At 46.6% G+C, this 19,926-nt stretch overlaps 1 protein-coding gene across 1 annotated transcript in view; it reads left to right on the top strand.

Annotated features, from left to right (window-relative positions):
• Npc2 (NPC intracellular cholesterol transporter 2) overlaps positions 1–11,068 on the top strand; it is a 12,932-nt gene extending 1,864 nt beyond the window's left edge. Inside the window, exons 2-4 of the mRNA XM_005343352.2 lie at positions 5,263–5,370; positions 7,708–7,880; positions 10,745–11,068. Of these exons, the coding sequence (XP_005343409.1) occupies positions 5,263–5,370; positions 7,708–7,880; positions 10,745–10,831 (368 nt within the window). The 3' untranslated portion in view covers positions 10,832–11,068. The remainder of the gene's footprint in view (positions 1–5,262; positions 5,371–7,707; positions 7,881–10,744) is intronic.
• Positions 11,069–19,926: the final 8,858 nt, after the last annotated feature.

Raw genomic sequence — 19,926 nt, 5'->3', positions numbered from 1 at the left:
GCCTGTCCTAGAACTAGCTCTTGTAGACCAGGCTGGTCTCGAACTCACAGAGATCCGCCTGCCTCTGCCTCCCGAGTGCTGAGATTAAAGGTGTGCGCCACCACCACCACCAGGCAAACTGCTTAAATTTTGCCAGGTGGTGGTGCACGCCTTTAATCCCAACACTTGGGAGGCAGAGGCAGACTGATCTGTGTGAGTTCGAGGCCAGCCTGGTCTACAGCGCTAGTTCCAAGACAGGCTCCAAAGCCACACAGAGAAACCTTGTCTCGAAACAAACAAAAAAAAAAGCTGCTTAAATTTTTATTCTATTTTTAATGTGTGTGTGTTCATGTGTACCTAAGCATGTGGTAGCCAGAGTACAGTCCTCAGGTGTCATCCTCAAGAACACCATCTACTCATTTTGAGACATGGTCTCTCATTGGCCTGGGGCTCACCATTAGTCTAGATTGGCTAGCCAAGGATCCCTGTGGTCCTCCTGTCCACCTGTCCCAGGTCAGGATTACATGTTTGTGCCACCATGAGTGGTTTTTTTTGTTTGTCTGAGAGAGGGTTTCTCTGTGTAGCTCCGGCTGTCCTGGGACTCGCTCTGTACACCAGGCTTACTCTGCCTCCCTGAGTTCTGGGATTAAAGGCATGTGCCACTATCACCTGGCATTTTTATGTGGGTTCTGGGAATTGAACTCTGTTCTTCTGCTTGCAAGGCAAGCACTCTGTCCACAGAGCTATTCCCTCCCACCCCTCCTTTGTGAGCTTAGGACCAGCACTTGGATGAAGGCACCGAATTAATTTTACTAACTCATTCTTCACCGCCTGTCACAGGAAGGCAGTCCAAGTACATGGACTAACTTGTCTAAAATCCTGGGGAGCAGGAGGTTGATAAGTCTCTGGGACCCACTTTGGACTCCAGTACTTTTGTTGTTGCTAGTGGTTTTTGTTTGTTTGAGACAGCTTTGTGGACCAGCCTGAACTCACAAAGATATACCTGCCTCTACATTAAGGAGTACTGGATTCAAAGTCATGTGCCATCATGCCTGCATTTTTTTTAAAGCAGGTATATACCTCTGGGAAGAACTTGTCTTTCCTGTTTTATTTATTTGTTTATTTGTGTATATGTATGTTAGGAGGGCCTGCACATGCACAGCATATATGTAAAGGTCAGAGGACAACTTGAAGGGATCTCCCCCTCCCTCTGTGTGGGTTCTGGGAATTGAAACTCAGGTGCCAGCCTTGGTAACAATACTTTTACCTTCTGAGCTGTCTCTCGGCCCTAGAGAACTTAAAAGAAAGGGGGGTTCCTGTGACAGATTTTGAATTAGGAAATACAAAGTGAACATTTCAGGGCCCAGATGAGAAGTTTTTGTATTCCATTCTGTGCCTGCCTTCTCCTGGGGTGGAATTTCCTCACGGGAAACGTGGAAGCCAGTGAGCTACTTGTACAATATTTGTAGTGGGAACTGAGGGGTTTGTTCTATTGACATTTGAAGTCCGGGAACCTCTTGTCAGGGGGCAGGAAGAAAAAAACTGCACAAAAGGACTGTAAGTACCCTTTCCTTTGATCCCTTGAGATCATGTGACCTAACTTTGAAGAAGCAGGTAGAGTTGGCCACTGAAGCCTGTACACAAGCAGCAATTTTCAACTTTCCTGGCCACCTATCATGAGATGGAGTGGGAGGGTGCTTCTCATACTGCAGAGGGTGCCGAGAGTATGTGCAGTGTGGGAGCAAGCTAGGAGATAGGGTCTGCGATAGGGACTGCAGAGTGTCGTTTACTGACCCCCCGGGTCTGTAATAATGGATCGGTGTGATAAAAGAGGGTCTTTGAAGAGACACTTCCAGCCTAAGGGCGAGCCCAGGGAGAGAGGATCAAGTGCAGCGCTGTCATGTGTTCTGCATGGACAGTTCTAAGCTAGCCTGGTAACTACTTAGCCGGCCCACGAAGTATATTTAAGGTGAGAAGCTTAGCATTTGTGCCAGAGGGGCTTCGCTTACTCACCCAGGAGCAGCTGTTCTAGTTTCTGAACCGAATCAGAAGTAATGGTAATCACAGCCAGCAACTTCAGTGGTGCCACCGTGTTCCAGATCTGCTGCTCTGTTGACTCGCTGCCCTCAGGGCAGCCCCAGATGTTGAGTGTCTTGTCTGCGGGCTGCACAGTAAGAAGCTGGGCTGGTAAGAAGTCAGACCCAGGTGATAGGCATAAGTCTGTCCCCTCAGTTACAGTAGCTGAGGAGTATCGCCAAAAAGCATTGCTAACCTTCGCTATCCCGGGCATTATTGCCAGGCTGTTAACTCATTCTCTCCCATTCTGCTGGCCAGTGTCAGGGGCTTGAATTACCTTTGTGTTTCTGACCATTGTTTTTTAAACATAAATAGTAGTTACAAGTATATTATTTTCAGCAACTGTGCAGCCCTTAGCCTGGTAATTTTACTGGCGAGGAAAATAAATCTAGGATGGAGTTCTCATAACTGCAACTGTCCTGGAGTGTGTAGGCTGAAAGCCTGGACCCTGGCTGCTCATCTCAAATGCCAGTTAAAGAGACAAGTAAAGGGGGCCTGAGGAATGGCTCAGTGGTTTAGGGCACTTGCTGCTCTTCCAGAGGATTCAGGTTCGGTTCCCAGTACCCTCATGGTGGCGCACAACCATCCATAACTCCAGTTCTAAGGAATTCAATGCCCTCTTCTGACCTCCATGGGTACCATGTGTATATACATATGTGTAGGCAGCATATTCTCACCCAAGAAAATGAATAAACCTAGCACAATTAATCCCAGCCCTCAGGAAGCAGAGGCAGGTGGATCTCTATGAGTTCGAGGCTAGCCTGCTCTACAGAGTAAGTTCTAGGACAACCAAAGCTACACAGGTAAACCCTGTCTCGAAAAAAAAAATTAAATAAATAAATAGACCTTAAAATTTTTTTTGAAAAGAGTAAGTAATATTGAGAAGCTGAGAAAGGAGCTTTTTCAGCGTGGCAGTATTGGAAAGAAGAACATAACAAAGGAACCACCAGTCAGTTTTTGGGGGTACTCAGAGGTTCGTATTTAAATTGAGGGTAAGAGGTATGAATAATAAGGTAGTCAGCTCAAGTCTGACCTACAAGGTGGTCTGACCTGTTGTCAGAACTGAAATCTCTTCCTGGGAAGCAGGTTTCTCATTTGGCTGGCACCAGCATGTCACACACACCCCCACACACCACCACCATTGGGGTCCATTGTTTTGGGAGTCTTGATAACACAGTATCTTTTTTTTTAAAAGATTTTATTTATTTGCTATGTTCTGTCTGCATTTATACTTGCATGCCTGAAGAGTGCCTACAGCTGATTGTGAGTCAACATGTGGTTGTGGGAATTGAACTTAGGACATCCGGAAGAGCAGTCAGTGCTCTTAACCTCTGAGCCATCTCTCCAGCCCCCAAGTATCTCTTTCAAATACTTTCTCTTCTGCTAGAACAGTTACTGTACCAGTTAGTGAAGCAGGTCTTGACTGAGTGAATCAGCCCTGCTTGGGCCCTAAGTTTGTTTTTTGTTTGTTTGTTTATTTGTTCGAAACAAGGCTTGCCTCAAACTGTGCTCCTCCTGCCTCAACTGTCCAAGAGCTGCAGGTACTGACCAACCTGGTACCTCGCCCAGCTGGGGCCCTGAGTGTTTTTTGGAACTATAAAGATCTTGACCGCTGTCTTCCTCTGTTTGGTTTTGGGAAAAGTCAAAGTTTAATGGCTTAGTCAAGATTTGAGATCCTGCCTGTGAGAGCCAGAGTCCTCATGACTCCCTGAGCGGGCCTCTTAGCGGCTGCCTGGAGAACGTGACTGGCCGGAAAGCAGAAGTATTGTGGAGAACTTCAGCTTTAAGGAGGGAACTGTTTCTTCTTTTCAGGGCCATTCCTCTGTTGAGGATTGAGGTGGCAATTCCTCTTAAGTCCCACACAGCACCCTGTCGCAAAACAGTGGGGTTCAGGCGCCACTGGTTTAAAAAACCAAGTTTGACTAACTAACCCAGACTACTAATGTTACTCTTTATTTCCTTTGTTTTCTTTCTCTCTGTGTCTTTTCTTTCCTTTTTTTTTTTTTTTTTTTGTTTGTTTTGTTTTTCAAAACGGGGTTTCTTTTTGTAGCCCTGGCTGTCTTGGAACTCGTTCTGTAGACCAGGCTGGCCTCAAACTCCGAGATCTGCCTGTCTCTGCCTCCCAAGTGCTAGAGTTAAAGGTGTGCACCACCACCACCCAGCTGAGAACCAGCTCTTAAAAGTTGTCCTCTGGCCTTCACACAGGCACCGTGGAACATAGGCATGTACACCTACAATAAATTAATTTTAAAAAAAGGAATTCAAGATATAAAGATTTCTAAGTTCATCCCCAAGTACCCTCACAGGAAACGGGAAGAGAATGAGAAAAATCAAGACAAGAATCTGGAAGCATTTAGGGGTTTTGTTTTTATTTTTTGGTTTTTTTGAGACAGGGTTTTATTATATATATCTCTGGTTGTCCTGATAGACCAGGCTGGCCTGGAATTTAGAGAGATCTGCCTCCCTCTGCCTCTCAAGTGCTGGGATTAAAGGTATGTGCCACCATGCCTGGCTTTTTTTTTTTCTTTTTGGCTTTTTTTTTTTTTTAATAGAGTCCTTTTCATATAGTGTTGTCTAAACGTTGTCTCACTATATTTCTTAATTTGATAAATATTAGTATTCTGCTTGCCAAGAAATCAATTTGGTTTTCATTCAATTTATAAGTTTGATTTTTAGTAGTGCCAAGATTCTTGACCTTTGTGTTAGTGTGTGTGTGTGAGAAAGAGAGAGAGAGAGAGAGAGAGGAGGGAAGGAGGGAGGGAGGAGGAGGGAGATGTCGGGATATGATGTAGGTGCCCATCTAGGGACATGTAGGGACCAGAGGAAGTCTCAGATGCGGGTCCTTGCCTTCTGCCTTGTTTGAAATGGGTCTCTTTGCGGCTATGCTGGCAGCATCCTACAGGCTGGCTGGCTGGCAGGTTTTCAGGATTCCCCTTTCTCTACCTCCATCTCTGTAAGAACGCTGGGATTGCAAATGCCCCCTGCTGCAGCCAGCTTTAGGTAGGTTCTGGGGATTCATACTGTGCAGCAAGTGCTTTGTTTACCTTTTGAGCCATCTACCCAGCCCCAAATCTAACTGTACTTTGTCCTAAGGACTTCGTTTCAGGAAAGCAGTCAGAAGAAACTCACTTCACCATGAGGCAACCTCAGTGCCTGCAACCTCAGTGCAGTCTTTTCTTCATATTTAATTTTTTTTTTTTTTTGCAGGTTCTAAGGTTGGAGTTATAAAGGAGGTGAATGTGAGCCCATGCCCCACCCAGCCCTGTGAGCTGCACAAAGGCCAGTCTTACAGTGTCAATGTCACCTTCACTAGTGGTGAGTAAATGTGACTCTTCCCTTCCCTTCCCTTCACGCTGAACCGTGATATAGCAGGGGAGACCATGGCTTGGTTGGCAGGGATTTGTCAACGTCCTTTCTGACCTGCACAAAACTAGAATTCACTTTGTTGCTGGACAGGACCAAATCTGGCTCCATAGCTACTACTTTTCATGTTCTAAAAGGAAACCTGAAGGGCTGGATTGATAAAAGGAGTGCTTTTAAGTTATAGCTCTGACTAGAATTGGGGAGGGGAGAATCCTATAGTAGTTTCACAACGTATAAGAGTATGATGCAAAACCCAGGAGCCATGCAGACTGCGCTGAGTCAGAGCCGTGTAAGAGCTCTCTGCTGCGGGCTGTCTGTGTGATGTCTCTCAGCAGGAAACTCTCAGGGCCACAACTGTGTCCTCAGACACCCTTCTCATGCTGGGTTCCTGCTGTGTCCAGCGCAGCCTGGTCCTGGAAACCTGACTGAGACAGCAAGGGGGTGAAGAAAGGAGAGAAACAAATCTTCAACATTCTGCATAATGTTCCTTCAAGCCAGGCCTCAGTGGAAGAACCATGAGCCCAAAGGGCCTCATTATAGAAAATTCCAGGCTAGCCACAGCTACAGAGCGAGATCTTATCTCAGTGGTTCTCAGCCTTCCTAATGCTGAGACCCTTCCTCATGTTGTGGTGACCTACAACCATAAAATTACTTTCATTGCTACTTCATAACTGTAATTGTGCTGTTATGAATCATAATGTAAATATTTGATATTCAGGATATCTAATATGCAACCCCTGTGAAAAGGTTGTTTGCCCCCAAAAGGGGTCGAAACCCACATGTTGAGAACTGATGGTTTATCTCAAAGGAGAAAAGGTATGTGTAAAGTGACTCTGTGGGTAAAGGCACTTGTCACCAGGCTGGGTGACTTAAGTTCAGTCCTTAGAAGCCACATAGTCAAAGGAGAGAACTGATTCCTACAAGTGCATTGTATCACACACACACACACACACACACACACACACACACACACGACAGCAGATTTGCACCAGAGAAAGATGACTCAGTAGTTAAGAGAGCTTGCTCTGCTTGAAGAAGACCTGAGCTGGGCTGTGGTGGCGCACGCCTTTAATCCCAGCAAAGGCGGGCGGATCTCTGTGAGTTCAAGGCCAACCTGGTCTACAGAGTAAGTGCATTCAAGACAGCCAGGGCTACACAAAGAAACCCTGTTTTTTTGTTTGTTTGTTTGGTTGGTTGGTTTTGTTTGTTTGTTTGTTTGTTTTTAAGATGGGGGGCCTGGAGAGATGGTTCAGCAATTAAGAGCACTGACTGCTCTTCTGAAGGTCCTGAGTTCACTTCCCAGCAACCACTTGGTGGCTTACAACCATTTGTAATGAGATCTGGTGTCCTCTCTGGCCTGCAGGCATAATGCAGGCAGAACACTGTATACATATATAATAAATAAATCTTTAAAAAAAAAAGGGTAGGGCCTCACCAGTCAGTGGTGGCACATGCCTTTAATCCCAGCACTCAGGAAGCAGAGACGGGGTCTCAGTGAGTTCAAGCCAGCCTGGTCTACAGAGCGAGTTGCAGGGCAGCCAAGGCTGTTCCACAGAGAAACGCTGTCTCAAAAAACCAACACAAAACCAAAAACATGAGGACCTCAGTTTGATTTCCAGAATCCATGTAAAATGCCAGGAATGGCCGTCCTGGAAATAGGCTTGTGGCCCCAGCACTGGGGAGGTGGAAACCGGCAGATCCCAAGGCTCACTGGCAGCCAGCCTGGCCAAGTCAGTAAATCCTGGGCCAATAAGAAGACTGTCTCAAAAAACAAGGTGCATGGCTTCTTGAGGCTGACCTCAATGGTCAGAGGGAGGAGCACAGCAGTCTCTTGAGAACCTCTTCAGGCCTGCCTGAAAACTGCAGTGACTAGTTGCCCTAATCTGATAATACTTTACCCCTCCTGCCTGTCTTCAGTGTGGAGGCTGGAGGGGACCAAGAGATTAACAGCTCTTTTAATTTTACAAAGTATCTAAAGGATTGCCCGTCTCTGCCGGCATTTAAAACCCACGGTACACTCTGGCAGAAACCAGTGGTCCTTATAGTGGTAGATAAGGTTATTTGTCTAAGTAGCCTGATTCCCTTGATGGGGAGCAAGGAAAGAAACCAGCTCCTTTATCACGTGGACCAGAGCTGGCTGCTAACGGTGACCCATGAAGACAGAGATGCCGGAAGGAAGAGGCCTCTGGTCTGCTGCTATAGCCCTTCTAGCATTTGAGAGTGAATTTGATGACTTGCCTTAGAATTTACAAATACAGTCGCCCTCACCGCCTGACTCTGTCTTCCTAGGCACTCAGTCGGAGAACAGCTCTGCCACAGTGTACGGCATCCTGTCAGGACTCCCCGTCTTCTTCCCCATCCCTGAGTCCGACGGTTGTAAGTCTGGAATCAACTGCCCCATCCAGAAAGACAAGACCTACAGCTACCTGAATAAACTCCCAGTGAAGAGTGAATACCCCTCTGTAAGTGACGCCCTGGGGCTGGGTCAGATGCAGAGGCTGGGAGTGAGAAACAGGGACTGGGGCAAAGGGCCTCTCATTTCTGGTGAAGCTGGAAAGGCCTGTGCGGAAGGAGATAAGTTTGAGGGACCCGAGGATGCCATTTTTATAGACCAGTTCCTCACTCAGAGCCTCCCTGTGCTGTGGTGATATTATTTCTGACTTATAAGTGAAGAATTCTAAGCCTCTGAATTCATGTACTACAGACAGAGTCCAAATCTGCTTTACCAAGAAGTCCTGGTGCTTAGATTTAGAGACGGGTCTCTAAGTCCAAAGCCTATGCAGGGTTAAAAGATTTTAGCTAGCTGGGTGGTGGTGGCTACAAGTCCTGGTGGCTCATTAAATCTTTAAAAAAAGAAAAGGCCAGCACTCGGGAGGCAGAGGCAGGTGGATCTCTGTGAGTTCGAGACCAGCCTGGTCTACAGAGCTAGTTCCAGGACAGGCTCCAAAGCCACAGAGAAACCCTGTCTCGAAAAAAACCAAAAAAAAAAAAAAGAAAGAAAGAAGGAAAAGCCATGTTAGTGCACATCTTTAACCCCAGAACTCAGCAGGCAGAGACAGGAGGATCTCTGAGTTCAAGGCTAGCCAGGGCTACATAGTGAGACCTACCTAAAAAAATTACAAAATCAGATGGGACAATAGCTCACACTTCCAACACTTAGAAGGCTTAGACAGGAGAATTGCTATAGGTTGAAGGCCAGCCTAGACTTTTTTTCTCTCTCTCTTTTAGGGGGCCTGCTACCCAACTCCCAAATAAATCATACGGAGGCTTATTCTTGCTTATGAATGCCTGGCCTTTGCTAGGCTTATTTCTAGCCAGCTTTTCTTAAGTAATCACATCTACCTTTTGTCTCTGGGCTTTACCTTTTTCTGTTTCTTAACCACTGAGCCATCTCTCCAGTCTGACCTTTTTCTATATCTGTATAACTTTTCTTTCCTTCCTGCTCCACGGCAGGCTGTGTGGCTGGGTAGCCAGTTCCTGGTGTCCTCTCTCCTTTTTCTTTTCTTGCTCCTCAATCCCAGGTTAATTTTATTCAATCAAACAAATACAACACATCTTTTCATTGTTAACAAAAGCAGCAGAAAAAAATGCAACACACCTTTACATGGCTAAAATAATATTCTCCAACACTAGACTATCTAGGGAATTCCAGAGTTCCAGGCTGCCTGTGGTGCAGAAGTGAGACCGTAGCTCCAGAAACAAACAACAGTGACCACACAGCTCCTAGTTTGACTGTACCAAGTCAAAGTTGAGATCTTTGAGATTATCAAATGAGATAATGAACAGAAATCAGTTTAAGACAACAGTGGTGTGTGCTCCTGTATAATCCCAGCACTTGGAAAGCTAAGGCCTCATTGATGTGCATTCAAAACAGCCTGGCCTGGCTGCACAGTGAGTTCCAGGTCAGTCTGGAAGAGGAGAAGCCAGTGGGGTGGGGGTGGGGGAAGTTAACTTAAACTCTGTCGCTCTACAGCTATACAGGGTAGTTGTCCTGGAAATGATCGGTTCCACATGGCTGTGGACCAGCGGTTCTCAGCTTTGCCAGTGCTGCAGCCCGTTAACATAATTCCTCTTGTGGTGGTGACCACAACCATACAATTATTTTTATTGCTACTTCATGACTGTAATTTTGCTACCATAATGTAAATATCAGTTTTCTGATGGTCATAGGTGACCCTGTGAAAGGATCACTTGACCCCCCCCCCAAAGGGGTCACGACCCTTAGGTGAGACCGCTGCTTTGGCATTTCCATTCCTAGCTGACAAGAAAGTTTCTTTACACTGAAGGGCCTAAGAGTGAAAAGGGCTGTAGAAGTTTGCCAATTAAGTGAGAAGCTATTTAAATTTAAAATTATTATATTTGTAAGGCTCTGTTTGCATGACTCTGACCTAAGAGTGAAACTCAGTGATGCATACTTGTAATCTCAGCGCTCGGGGGCAGAAATAGGACCAGAAGTTCGAGGCCAGCCTGAGTTACATAGCAAGTTCCGGGTCAGTAAAGCTGTGTAACAAATGGAGGGAGGGAAGAAGAAAGGAAAGAGAAGTGAAGGATTTTAGAATTACATTTGATAGGTGTGCTCATCCACCTACAATCCCAGAATTCAGGGGGCTGAAGTAGAAGGATTGCCACAAATGTAAGGCCATACTACATAGTAAATTTAAAGCTAATCTGGATTAGCTATGAAGACTATGTCTTTAAAAAAGAAAAAGAAAGGGGCTGGAGAGATGACTCAGCGGTGAACAGCACTGGCCACCCTTCCAGATGATCCCGGTTCAATTCTCAGCACTCACATGGTGGCCGCTGCTGTCTTTAACTCCAGTTCCAGGGGATCCAATACCCTCACACAAACATACGCATTAAAAATAAATTATTCAAAGGAAAAAGAAAACAGAAAAGAGGAGCTAGAGAGATGCTCAGTGGTCAAGAGCACTGGCTGCTCTGCAGAGGACCCAGGTTCAGTTCCCAGCACCAAGAAGCAGCTCACAACCATTTTTAACTCCAGTACCAGGGATACATGTGGTGCACATATATACATTCAAGCAAACTTCATTCACATAAAATAAAATTTAGAAAAACTAAACAGAAAAGAAGAGGAGGAGAGAGGAAAGAAATATTATACTTGAAAAATTACATTGATAAATTGGACTAGATTAAAAGATATCATTGGTATAATTTGGCTCACTCTTTGGATTAAGGTCATATCCTAATCGGGCTACAAAATGATATGACTTAAAAAGAATTAGGATTGAAGGTACATACTGAAGCCAGTTATAGATCAAAAATCAGGTTCTGGCTTCATTTTTCCCAATTCCTTTTCTTTTTCCAGATAAAGCTGGTGGTGAAATGGGAGCTTGAAGATGACAAAAAGCAAAAACTCTTCTGCTGGGAGATTCCAGTGGAGATCAAAGGCTAAACTCTTTGGCACCCTGTGTCTGTGTGGGGTGAGAGGCCATGGCTGGAGGGAAGGGAAGAAATAGAAGAGAAATCAAACCTGAAATTAAACCAGTGCCGTAAGATGAACAGCATCCAGAGACTGGCTGAGAGGTGCAGCAGAAAGTTGGCTCTGAATGCTTTCCGCTCTTCTTTGCGGTCAGCTCTTGTTTCTTGTTCTTCAGAGGCTTTCATTAAAGATGATACTTGGTTGCAGGTGCTTGTTTTGTTTTTTTTAAACAGTATTAACATGTATCCTCCCTCTGCAGGGAAGATTGAACCTTCTGATAAATAAATACTAGCTTGCCTTTCTTGCATTTGTGTTCAGGGCCAGAGTAAGCAGGCACCCAGGGGAAACTGCCCTTTTCCTCATTTTCTTTTTTATGAGCTGGACCTTATCCAGAGAAAGTGACATTGTCGAGGCGGTGGTGGCACACGCCTTTAATCCCAGTACTTGGGAAACAGAGGCAGGCAGATCTCTGTGAGTTTGAGGCCAGCCTGGTCTATAGAGGGAGTTTCAGGACAAGCGCCAAAGCTACAGAGAAACCCTGTCTTGAAAAAAGAGAGAGACATTGTTTTGCTTCACTGCACACAATCTCACACCGCCAAGCATGCTTGGAGCAGCAAACACTACCTAATGAGGAGTGAAGGAGCGTGGTGACTGGGACATCACCTGCCATAATCCGCAAGCCTAGAAACAAAAGTAAAAGATTAGGGACTCTGAGGAGGCAGGAGGGTTGTGAGTTTCAAGCCAGTCTGAGTAGCATACTGAGATCCTGTTCAAATAAATAAATAGGCCCTGCCCACAAGAGGCAGGAGGATCGTGAGCTCCAGGTGTGCCTGAACTCATCATCCCATTGCTACCTCCAGCCACACACATAATCTCAGCACTGAAAGGGCAGAGGCAGGAGGATTGCTGCAAAGTTTTGAGACCAACCTTATCTACATAATGAGTTCAAGGCCACCCTGGGCTAAATGAGACCCAATCTGGGGTGCGGAGGGGGAGACATTAAAACAGATAATAGTCGGTTGATTAAATCTTGAAGTGAGAAGTATGGTCATGGGTCTCAGTTTGCTGTATGAAATCCGTGTCCGTTTTTAAATTTTTTTCTTTCTTTTTTTTTATTTATTTATTAAAGATTTCCATCTCTTCCCCGCCACCGCCTCCCATTTCCCTCCCCCTCCCCCAATCGAGTCCCCCTCCCTCCTCAGCCCGAAGAGCAATCAGGGTTCCCTGCCCTGTGGGAAGTCCAAGGAACCCCCACCTCCATCCAGGTCTAGTAAATTGAGCATCCAAACTGCCTAGTCTCTTACAAAGCCAGAACGTGCAGTAGAACTTGAGTTCTCAGTAGTCCTCATTGTCCGCTATGTTCAGAGAGTCCGGTTTTATCCCAGGCTTTTTCAGACCCAGGCCAGCTGGCCTTGGTGAGTTCCCAATAGAACATTCCCATTGTCTCAGTGTGTGGGTGTACCCCTTGCGGTCCTGAGTTCCTTGCTAGTGCTCTCTCTCCTTCTGCTCCTGATTTGGACCTTGAGAATTATGTCCCGTTTTTAAATTTTTGTAACAAGGTCTGGTGTTGCTCAGACTGGTCTTGAACTTATAATGTATCAGAGAACCTTGACTTCCTGATCTTCCTGCTTCTGCCTCCTAAATGCGGGAATGCAGGTGTGCACCCCATACATTGCCTAGATCCCTAGCTTTCCCCACCCGTGAGTTTCCCAGGCCAACCACCAGGGGACAGCAGCGGGTCAGTAATGAAGTTACTAACAGCAAGCGGCCCACCCACTGCATGGTGTCTGTTGTGTGTTCTTTCATGCTTAGCCCACCCTGGTTTTCCTACGTGGATGCTCTGTGAGTCAGAGTCATGTGAACTCCAAGAGAGCTACTTGCTGAGGTCATTGCTTCCAACTGCCCATGGGTACATTTTGGCTCCGCCAGTCAATCAGCTGTGATTTAAATGATTTCATTCCTCCATGTTCAGTTTGATTTTCCTACTGCACTGGCCAGGGACAATGACAGTGCAGTCAAATACAAAGGGAAGTGGGGCTACGTGGAAGACTTACGTGAGTCCGGCCGTGTGGTCTACACTCTTGTCAGTGGGAGCTGCTGGGCTAGGCTGCTTCTTGTCTAGAAATAGGAAAATCGGGAGGTTCAGTCTGATGTGTGGTGATGTGTCTCCTTGGAAAAATAAAGCTATCATCTTTGTGTGGAAACTTGCTGAGGGGCCAGGAGAAAGAGAAAACTCAGTTCTCTGTCTCCCAGTTCCTAAAATATTCTTCTTTTTAGCTCCATAGACACTAACAGCTCCCAACCCCGAATTTCATACTCCTGCCCTCGTGTGAAAAAATATTAGAAAAAAACAAAAAGCTCCGTTAGCCTATGTCCTTACAATCAGAGTGGGAGGGAACCCAGCAGCTTAGAACTGTTGCCCTACCAGCCACTGGGAGGCTCAGTGGAGCCTGCAGTTCTGAGATAGGTAGGGCTCCCACAGGAGGATTAGTTTGAAAGGTCAGCTCTGCAGAAAGTTCACAGTCATTAACACAGAGGCATTGACTCCTAGGTATACAAAGCGTTCTTCACTTTCAATGCCAGCCTCCGGCTTTCTGAGCAATTCTTTTTACATCAGTGGTTCTCAACCTTCCAAATGCTGTGACCCTTTATTTAATACAGTCAAGTTGTGGTGACCCCAACCATAAAATTATTTTTGTTGTCACTGTTACGAATTGTAATGTAAATCTGATATGCAGAATACCGATATGTGACCCCCCTCCCGAAGGGTTTGAGACCCGCAGGTTCTCAAACACCCTCTTCAGGCATTGTACACATAGTGCTTAACATATAGGCAGAACACAGGTACACCTAAAATAAAATTGGGGGAAAAAACTTTGCAAAAACGCTGGCTATAATCCCAGCATGCCTATACCAGCTAGCCTGCTATATGCAGTGGCAAACAACATCTGTCTCAAAATTGGACTGACATCCGAGGTTGTCATCTGTGTACAAGGACAATGGGGTACTGATGTCCTTACCAAATACAAACAATAATAAGTAATAATCTAAGCATGGCACATGCTCAGAGTCCTAGCATTAGGCAGTCGAGGCTAGAGGTTAAGTTTAAGGTCATCCTTGGCTACATAGCAAGTTCAAGGCCAGCCTGGGCAACCTGAGATCCTGTCTCAGGAAGGAAGGAGGAAGGAAAGAAGGAGAAAATATGATGATGATTCACAGAGATTGATAAGGGGAGTGGTCTCTGGGAATGCCCCAGTCAGAGGAAAGGACTTGAAGTGAGTGAGGTCAACTAAGACAATATGATCTCGGATTACCATTTTCTTACTGTCCGTAGGGACAAGCACCTGTGCTTAGAGGATCCAAGAGCAGTGCTCCCACAGGGGGTTGGTTTGGCGACAAAGGTGTGGTACCCAGAAACAACACTGACATGGAGCAGAGTGTCGAAAAGTCAGTGGGATGAGCATCATTTGAGATTCATGCTACGCTGGCCCCAGTAGCCCTCTGAGCGGAGACAGAGCCGGGAATAAACTAGCGTGTGCCTTGGTGAAAGGCCCAAGATGCTCAGCTGTGTGTGTTGGGAATGTGGATAGAGCTGTGCGATCCAGGGTAGAAAGTGGCCGTGTTTTCCCTAAGTGTTGTCTAAAAGTCTTGAGGAGTTGAGTTATTTTAGGGTGGTCGTAGCTTTCCCTCTCCAGAGGATCCCAGGGCCTAGCCCTCAGCTTGTGTAAACTCAATCCAATTCACTTACAGCTGTCAGTTGACTAGCAACTAGAAGTCTGAGTGTTGGTTGCCATGGAAACAGCTAAAAGGCCCATTGCCATAGGAACCTACCATGCTCTCCAGACCAGGGGTTTGGTTGCTGAAAAGACCCCGAGGAACCGAGGCTGTGAGTTGTGCAAGTGAGGGACCCACCAGAGGATGGGTCATATGCATGAGAACCTGGCCAGCTCCTCCAGAGTTCCACACCGTGGTCACAGAGCACAGGGGCCTGTCCCTGTGGACAGTAAGGGCACAGCTTCCGGAGCAGTCTCGTCATGCCAGCGCTACCACCCTCCCCTCCAGGAGCTCTGAGAAGGTAAATCTCGCTCTCTCTGGTGGGTCCCTCTCCACAAACCGTGTGTCCCAGATAAACAGCCAGCAGGTGAAGGGATCCGCTTAACTCCTGGCTGCCAGCAGGTCAGACCACTGAGGAACTCGGCAGGCAATATGGATGGCTGCTGGCCTTGAACGTGGCAGATGCTGGGTGTGCTGGATCAAAAAGCAGAAGGATGGGCCAGCGGCAGCAGCCTGCTCTCAGCGTGAGAGGAATGCCTCTCTCCGTTCCCCGCACCCCGTGCACCCGCGTGCCTCTGCCAGGTGGACCAAAGTATAAAAACCCACGATATGGCAGGACTGCTCAGTGTATCGGAGTGATGGTCACAGGAGTCTTGTGTTGCACAATCAAGGGAAGTGACTCTTACATCACTGTTTTGTGGCCAGGGAGAGCAAAGAGGAAGCTTCTTAGTGGCTGTGCCATTAGCCACCGTTACTATAAAGGTAGAGACTGAAGGAATTCAGCTAGGTCACCTCCAGGCCTCAGCACGAACCACCTTGGTTCACTGGGATCCTAAGGTAACATCTGAGCGTGGTGGACAGACTGACAGCTCGTTTACCTGTGAGGGTGAGGAAGACCTTAGGAATCCAGAGAGGTTTGGGACTGAGATTAAGGCCTAGAAGGCATTTGACTGACAGGCTGCCTCCCTGATGCTTGGCTTAGGGAACTTTCATCTCATTCTTCAGGACTCTGAGATGTGTGGTGTCCTTTCTCCTAACCTGGCCCTCCCAAAGGGCTTTACAGCCTAAAAGCTTGGCAACAGGGCTGGAGAGATGGCTCAGCGGTTAAGAGCATTGCCTGCTCTTCCAAAGGTCCTGAGTTCAATTTCCAGCAACCACATGGTGGCTCACAACCATCTGAAATGAGATCTGATGCCCTCTTCTGGCCTGCAGGCAGACACACAAACAGAATATTGTATACATAATAAATAAATATTTAAAAAAAAAAAAAAGCTTGGCAACAGAGAGACAGATGCCACCAGCATCTCTTTGGGAGGCAGCCATTGCTTACAGATCGAATTTAGCTAGGTTTGCATCTCCCCGCCAACTCTTTCCAGTTGATTGACTTTGGGTACCTCCTAGGGCCTCAGTTTCCTCAGCTGTAACATTCTCAATCCCCACCACCTTTCTCAGGAGTTCCACTGATGTTAGTATCATCACTGTCCTTGATGAGGAAGGTTGCAGCCACAAAAGCTGTTCAGAGGCCTGGAATCATAGGCACGTGATTGCATTTGGCTCCCAGATTAACTCCAGGCCCCTTTCAAGCCCCATGTCCTCCCAGGAGCCTGCTCTGCTTTGCCTCCATTAAACCAGACTGTAACATCCTTTTTGAGGTACAATGTTTATGTGAGCGCTTACCTTCCTATTAGATTATAAACAGTTTGAGAACAGGGACTGCCCTTTAGTCTTTGACTAAATGGCTAGAACTCAGAGCTCAGCAATTTTTTGTTCTATTTATTTTTTGAGACTGCGTCTTACATAGTTCTGGCTGTCCTTGGACCCTGTGTAATTGAGGTTAACCCAGAACTTGTAACCTCCCTGTCTCCGCCTACTGGGTTCTGGGATTACAGGTATGCACCGCCACTCCCGGCACTCAGAGTTACTTAGATAATTGTCTCTATGGAAGACAAGTGCCATTTTCTCTGGGGTTTGAATGGGACCGTTCAATTCAATAGCAGCCTGGTCTCCAAGAGTGAGGGAAAGAGTAGCAGCTGGCTTGGTTTCATTCTTGTGAAGGACACCGAAGTACCCTGTCCCAGGTAGGCAAATTCGGGGTCACATCCTCTGGAAGCCAACCGTCATCAGCATCTGTGACTCACTGCCAACACAGCCTCATCTCCAGCTGGCTTAAGGCTCCCTGGCTCCAGCTTCCCTCCCCTCTGGCTACCATCTTCAGTACACAAAGCCTCCCCTCCCTTTGGCTTCCAGATAGGACGCTGTGATGTCTCCAGCTCGGTAGCTGTAAGTCATGCTGTGTCTCTGAGAGGGTGAGAGGAAGCACATCTGGCTCATGCAGCTGTCTCCCCTGTGGTATAGTGAATGTCTGCAGCCTCTGACTGGCCCCTGCAACTGGTTTAGTGGGAACAAAGCCCAAAGAGCCCAGGAGCATCTGCTAGACCAGTGGTTCTCAACCTTCCTAACGCCGTGGCCCTTTAATACAGTTCCTCGTGTTGTGGTGACCCCCCAAACATTAAATTATTTTCATTGCTACTTTGTAACTGTAATTTTTGCTACTGTTATGGATTGCAATTTAAATATTGGATATGCAGGATATCTGATATATGACCCTGTGAAAAGATCATTCGAACTCCAGGTTGAGAACTGTTGTTGAAGCTCAGAACTGTGCCCTTTCTAGGTGGCTGGTGGGAAAGCCTGGGGTTAGGGAATACAGCGGAGGAGGACAAAAAGAAAGGCTCTGGGTCTGACCCATTTCCTGCGTGATCTTGCACAAATCATTTAACCTTTTAGTTAAACACCTAACAGAAGTATCATTTGTTTGGTTTAGTTTTTTTTTTTTTTTTTTTTTTTTTTTTTTTTTTTTTTTTTTTTTTTTTTTTTTTTTGGTTTTTCGAGACAGGGTTTCTCTGTGGTTTTGGAGCCTGTCCTGGAACTAGCTCTTGTAGACCAGGCTGGTCTCGAACTCACAGAGATCCGCCTGCCTCTGCCTCCCGAGTGCTGGGATTAAAGGCACGCGCCACCGCCGCCCAGCCTTGGTTTAGTTTTTTGAGACAAGATTTCTCTGTGTAGCCTTGGCTGTCCTGGAACTCACTCAGTAGACCAGACCAGGCTAGCCTTGAACTCACAGAGATCCACCTGCTGGGATTAAAGGTGTATGCCGCCGCCAGAAGTACGGTAGAGACAAAACAAAGGATACTTGTTTACGCACAGCTTGGAAACAAGAGTCCTGAGGACTCAGTCCCTTGGCTTTTCCGACTTGGGTCTTGTTGGTTAGAGGAGCCAGCTGAGCACAGCCACAGAAATCTGAAAAATACGCTAGAAAAACAATGACCTAGATTCGATCACCTCACAGATACAGAGATGTTGGAGGGTTGCAGACTTGGTGACTAAGAGTGTGTACTGCTCTTTTTTTTTTGTTTTGTTTTGTTTTTCGAGACAGGGTTTCTCTGTGGTTTTGGAGCCTGTCCTGGAACTAGCTCTTGTAGACCAGGCTGGTCTCGAACTCACAGAGATCCGCCTGCCTCTGCCTCCCGAGTGCTGGGATTAAAGGCGTGCGCCACCACCGCCCGGCTGTGTGTACTGCTCTTAAAGAGGACCACACCAGAGCTGATCCTGCACCTCTCCCCTCTGAGAGCGCCAGCTTTCACATGCACAGAGAGAGACACAGACACACACACATCACGAAAAGTTTAAAACAATTTTTATTTGGCAGTGCTGAGGACTGAACCCAGGACCTTGGACATGCTGGGCAGGTATTCTATCAGTGAGTTACATCCTCTTCTAGCTAGGTCTTGCCGAGTTGCCCAGGCTGCCCTAGAACTTACTATGCCACCAGGCTGTGAGGGTACGATCTTCTACCTCGGCCTGCCCAGTGGGAATTACAATCTTGGGCCACCAAGCCCGGCTAGAAACTGTTGTAAAGCAGATCTGTGAGGTAGCCAACCCTCTTGAAATAATTTTTTTTAGAATATAGAAGTCATGGACAATTGTATCCTTCACCCATCGTGATTGTCATGCAGTCTAGTTAAATTTGTATGGCAGGTCAGGGTGAGGTTTTTCAAACCAATTTTTACTGGGCACCTTTGACGTGCCATGAGCTGTGTTAAGTATTGGAGATTTTTACAAAATCTTAAAGAAGCCCCTGTCTTCAAGGAGATCAGAGTCCAGGGAAGAGAGGTCAGCAGCAAGCCATCGCTAATACAATGGGACAGTGGCTTGACAGCAAAGTGGACAGAACGCCATGACAACGAGAAAGAAGAGCACTGTGGGTGATTTGCTCCGAGAAAGGAGCCAGGCTGGGCCTCTGCTTGCAATGTGTCTGGGAAATAGGACACGGAATACTGAACCTAATCTTCATCCATTTATCATATCGCTCCTTCGCTCAATAAATCTGCTCCTCACTCTTTTTTTTTTTTTAAGATTTACTTATTTTAGCAGAGCAGTGATGGTGCACACCTTTAATCTCAGCACTTGGGAGGCAGAGGCAGGCAGATCTCTGTGAGTTCGAAGCTCAGCCTGGTCTACAAAGCGAGTTCCAAGACAGGCTCCAAAGCTACACAGGAAAACCTAGTCTTGAAAAACAAACAAAAAAAGATTGATTGATTAATTAATTAATTAATTATGTATGTATATGATGTTCTGCCTGCATGTATGCCTGTGCTGTGAGCCACCATATGGTTGCTGGGAATTGAGCTCAGGTCCTCTGGAAGAGCAGCCAATGCTCTTAACCTCTGATCCATCTCTCCAGTTCATGTTCCTACTTCCTGTCCTCTAAAATTTTTTGTGGTGTGTATGGGAGGGGGGGTAACACATGTAGAAGTCAGAAGTCAACATTGGATGCCTGTGCAGGGCCAGCCATGATAAGCTAAGAATGGGCAGGTCACCCAAAGGAAGTCTTTTATTTCCAACCATTATCACCTGCCGGAGTAGAACTCAGCCCTTGATAAATTTAATAAGAGGTCTGAGTCTCAGTAGTTTACCCTGAGGCAATGCCTGGTTGCAGGAGGAACCACAGCCAGGCACTGCCTGACCCCCACCCAAGAGCAGACCATTCAAAGGAAATGCCTGGCATTCCAAGTGCTGTAGATCGCAACACCTGCCAGCACTTCACCAGGACAACCCTAAATAAATCTCAGCCAATCAGGGACCCTGAACCTCAGAAACCCCTCACCCCTACCTTTACTACTATAAAAACCCAATTCTAAGCACTCGGGAGGCAGAGGCAGGCGGATCTCTGTGAGTTCGAGACCAGCCTGGTCTACAGAGCTAGTTCCAGGACAGGCTCCAAAGCCACAGAG

Source organism: Microtus ochrogaster, chromosome 1, assembly GCF_000317375.1.
Source record: "Microtus ochrogaster isolate Prairie Vole_2 chromosome 1, MicOch1.0, whole genome shotgun sequence".
In the NCBI taxonomy this organism is placed as follows: domain Eukaryota; kingdom Metazoa; phylum Chordata; class Mammalia; order Rodentia; family Cricetidae; genus Microtus; species Microtus ochrogaster.
The sequence above is the reverse complement of the archived record's forward strand: the minus strand, read 5'-3'. Positions and strand labels throughout refer to the sequence as shown.